The sequence below is a fragment of the Frankliniella occidentalis genome, unplaced genomic scaffold (genome assembly GCF_000697945.3).
Source record: "Frankliniella occidentalis isolate FOCC.00 unplaced genomic scaffold, Focc_3.1 Scaffold249, whole genome shotgun sequence".
NCBI lineage: Eukaryota > Metazoa > Arthropoda > Insecta > Thysanoptera > Thripidae > Frankliniella > Frankliniella occidentalis.
Genome location: NW_026267375.1, coordinates 280222 through 282572, shown reverse-complemented (window position 1 = coordinate 282572; position 2351 = coordinate 280222). Strand labels below are relative to the sequence as shown.

At 39.8% G+C, this 2351-nt stretch overlaps 1 protein-coding gene across 1 annotated transcript in view; it reads left to right on the top strand.

Annotated features, from left to right (window-relative positions):
• The window catches only part of LOC113214384 (uncharacterized), a gene marked incomplete at its 5' end in the record, with an annotated part of 54659 nt that overhangs the window by 13609 nt on the left and 38699 nt on the right, over positions 1-2351 (top strand). Inside the window, 2 exon segments of the mRNA XM_052273133.1 lie at positions 113-232; positions 311-439. Of these exon segments, the coding sequence (XP_052129093.1) occupies positions 113-232; positions 311-439 (249 nt within the window).

Below are 2351 nucleotides of genomic sequence, written 5' to 3'. Positions count from 1 at the left end.
CCCCCCCCTCCCCTTTAATCCGCGCCTGCTATCCTTTTGCATGGAGTAGAGAGTATCAAGAAACGTCTTCTGAGAGTGCATCAAGTGACCTGTGTCACGTTTGTTTTTCAAGTGTGTGCGCACAGCCTTGGTGACCGACACAGGTGTCAAACCCCTGCACGAGTTCGTAAGCGGATGCGGCGTGCACGCGTTCTGCACAGGATCTGTTCTATCAGACGCCGTACACGCAAAAGTACAGTATTATTGTGATAAGGGAAAGTTGGGACATTTATCTGTAGACTTTGTAATGCCTTTTAATATTTTCTTGCAGGTCGCCCAACTCTTAGTATCTTTAAAGAGGCTGTATCCGAATGTTCTGTCCGGCCCAATCCTGGTAGTAGCTATGTCCAACCATGCTGTCCAGGAATTCCTGGTTCGATGCAAAGCATTTTCAGATAAGGTAAGCTTGCATTCTATCTATTACTTCATGGGACGTACAAATTATATCGGTATTGAGTACTCAAAAACCCAAGGGACACTCATCGTGTTACTGTTTTTTTTTTTTCACCCTGTGTCAGCATGCTCACATTAAATCTGAAAGGAATTTCATTTTCTATAGAAAGACGCGTTTTTGTGCACATCTCAACCGGATGCAGATTTGAATCCAGCAAGTAACGAACTGGGCAATAAAGGTCCTTTCAGATTTAGTGTGCCTGCTGCGTAAAAATCTGTATGCGCTTCTTACAACTTTTTGCATCAGTAATACGGAATAATTTCTTTTCACATTACTGAATCAGTGAGCTACTTACAGCAATATAGAGAATCAGTTACAAATAAGCCAGTAATCCTGCTGCGTAAAACCCTTTTCAAGCTACTAATAAATAAATCAGTAGAGTTCTGGGAGTGGACTTTTAACAAGACTAATACGACCTCCAGAGCGACAGGATGAAACTTTGATTTTGGATCAGTCACTCTTAATATGAAAGGACTTTTTCTGTCCACAGAAAGATGCCTTTTTAAAGCAGGGGTCCGTAACTTATCATTTAAGCTAAACGTTTAACCATTATCTCGCGTTATTGACTAGTTAAAAGCGTGCGTATAATGACAAATTTCAGAAATGCGCGGGAGAACAAGTCATAAGATGTGTAACGCCAATAACGCAAGCCGTTCACGAGATACGGATACCCAAAATTCGCTAATGCGATAAGTTACGGACCCCTGTTTTAAAGGTTAGTTGGCGAGGGATAGTTTTTGAACGTAGGCTAGATGTGTCTGTGTGCACATCTAAACCACATCCAAACTCACAAAATTGCTATTAATCGAAATTCTCGTGAGTTATACTAATTATATTTTGTTAGGAACTACTAAGAAAGAGCATCCTAAGAACTTACTAACAAAATAATTAGTATAGTAAATTTGTGAGTATTACTGCTGTATAAACAAGTTCATCGTCTATTTGCTAAATGTCAGTGACGGGCTGAGAGTGCAGATACAAATTCGTATCTACGTTGCTTAATTTGGTAGTTGATATGTTTGCCAGAATTCGGGTAGCGTAATTTTTTGTTTTAAATGGTTTTAAAGCGGTCATTTTTCTCAATCTTTTAAGTTGACACAACTTCGCGCTGGGTGCGTTCTGTGACCCAGAGGGTAGTAGGTGTGAACCGCACGACACTACCGGTTTTGCTGTGTTGTGGTTGAGAATCTTTTACCCGACTTAAAATAAGTTTTTCATACTTTCTGGTTGGGAAACAAATTTGAATACGATTGCGGTGTGCCTAAGGACGCATCCCCCCTCGATACTACATTTTCCTATTTAGAGTAAAGTTTCTCTAACGGATGAAGTTGTCCACATTATTTATTCGCAAGGATGTGTTCTTAACATTTTTTAAGCACATCAATCGTATGCAAATTTGCTTCTGAACTGGACACAAAATAATATTTTGTGCTCGCAGGCTTGACACAACTTGCAACGTTATTTCAAATATATAGAGTTACATCCGACTGACACGTGCTTAAGAACACGTCTTCGAGGAACACCTAATTGTCTTTTCCCATTTATAGTGTACGCCTGCACAAAATTCTCGGTAGTCGAGTCCCCAATGAAAATTTGGTACAGTGAGGGCTCGCTATAGTTCCGCTCTCTATACACACTAAATGAAAAAGGACAATTTTGTATCTATGAGAGATGCGTTCTTAAGCACATCTCTAGCGGATGCAAATTTGCACTTAAATTGGACACAAATAAAGTCATTTGTACCTAGTCTAGGTACATATTGTAACTTTTTCGATACAAATTTTGCAGCATCCGCTAGAGATGTGCTTAAGAACGCATCTCTCCTAGATGCAAAATTGTCCTTTCCACATTTAGAGTG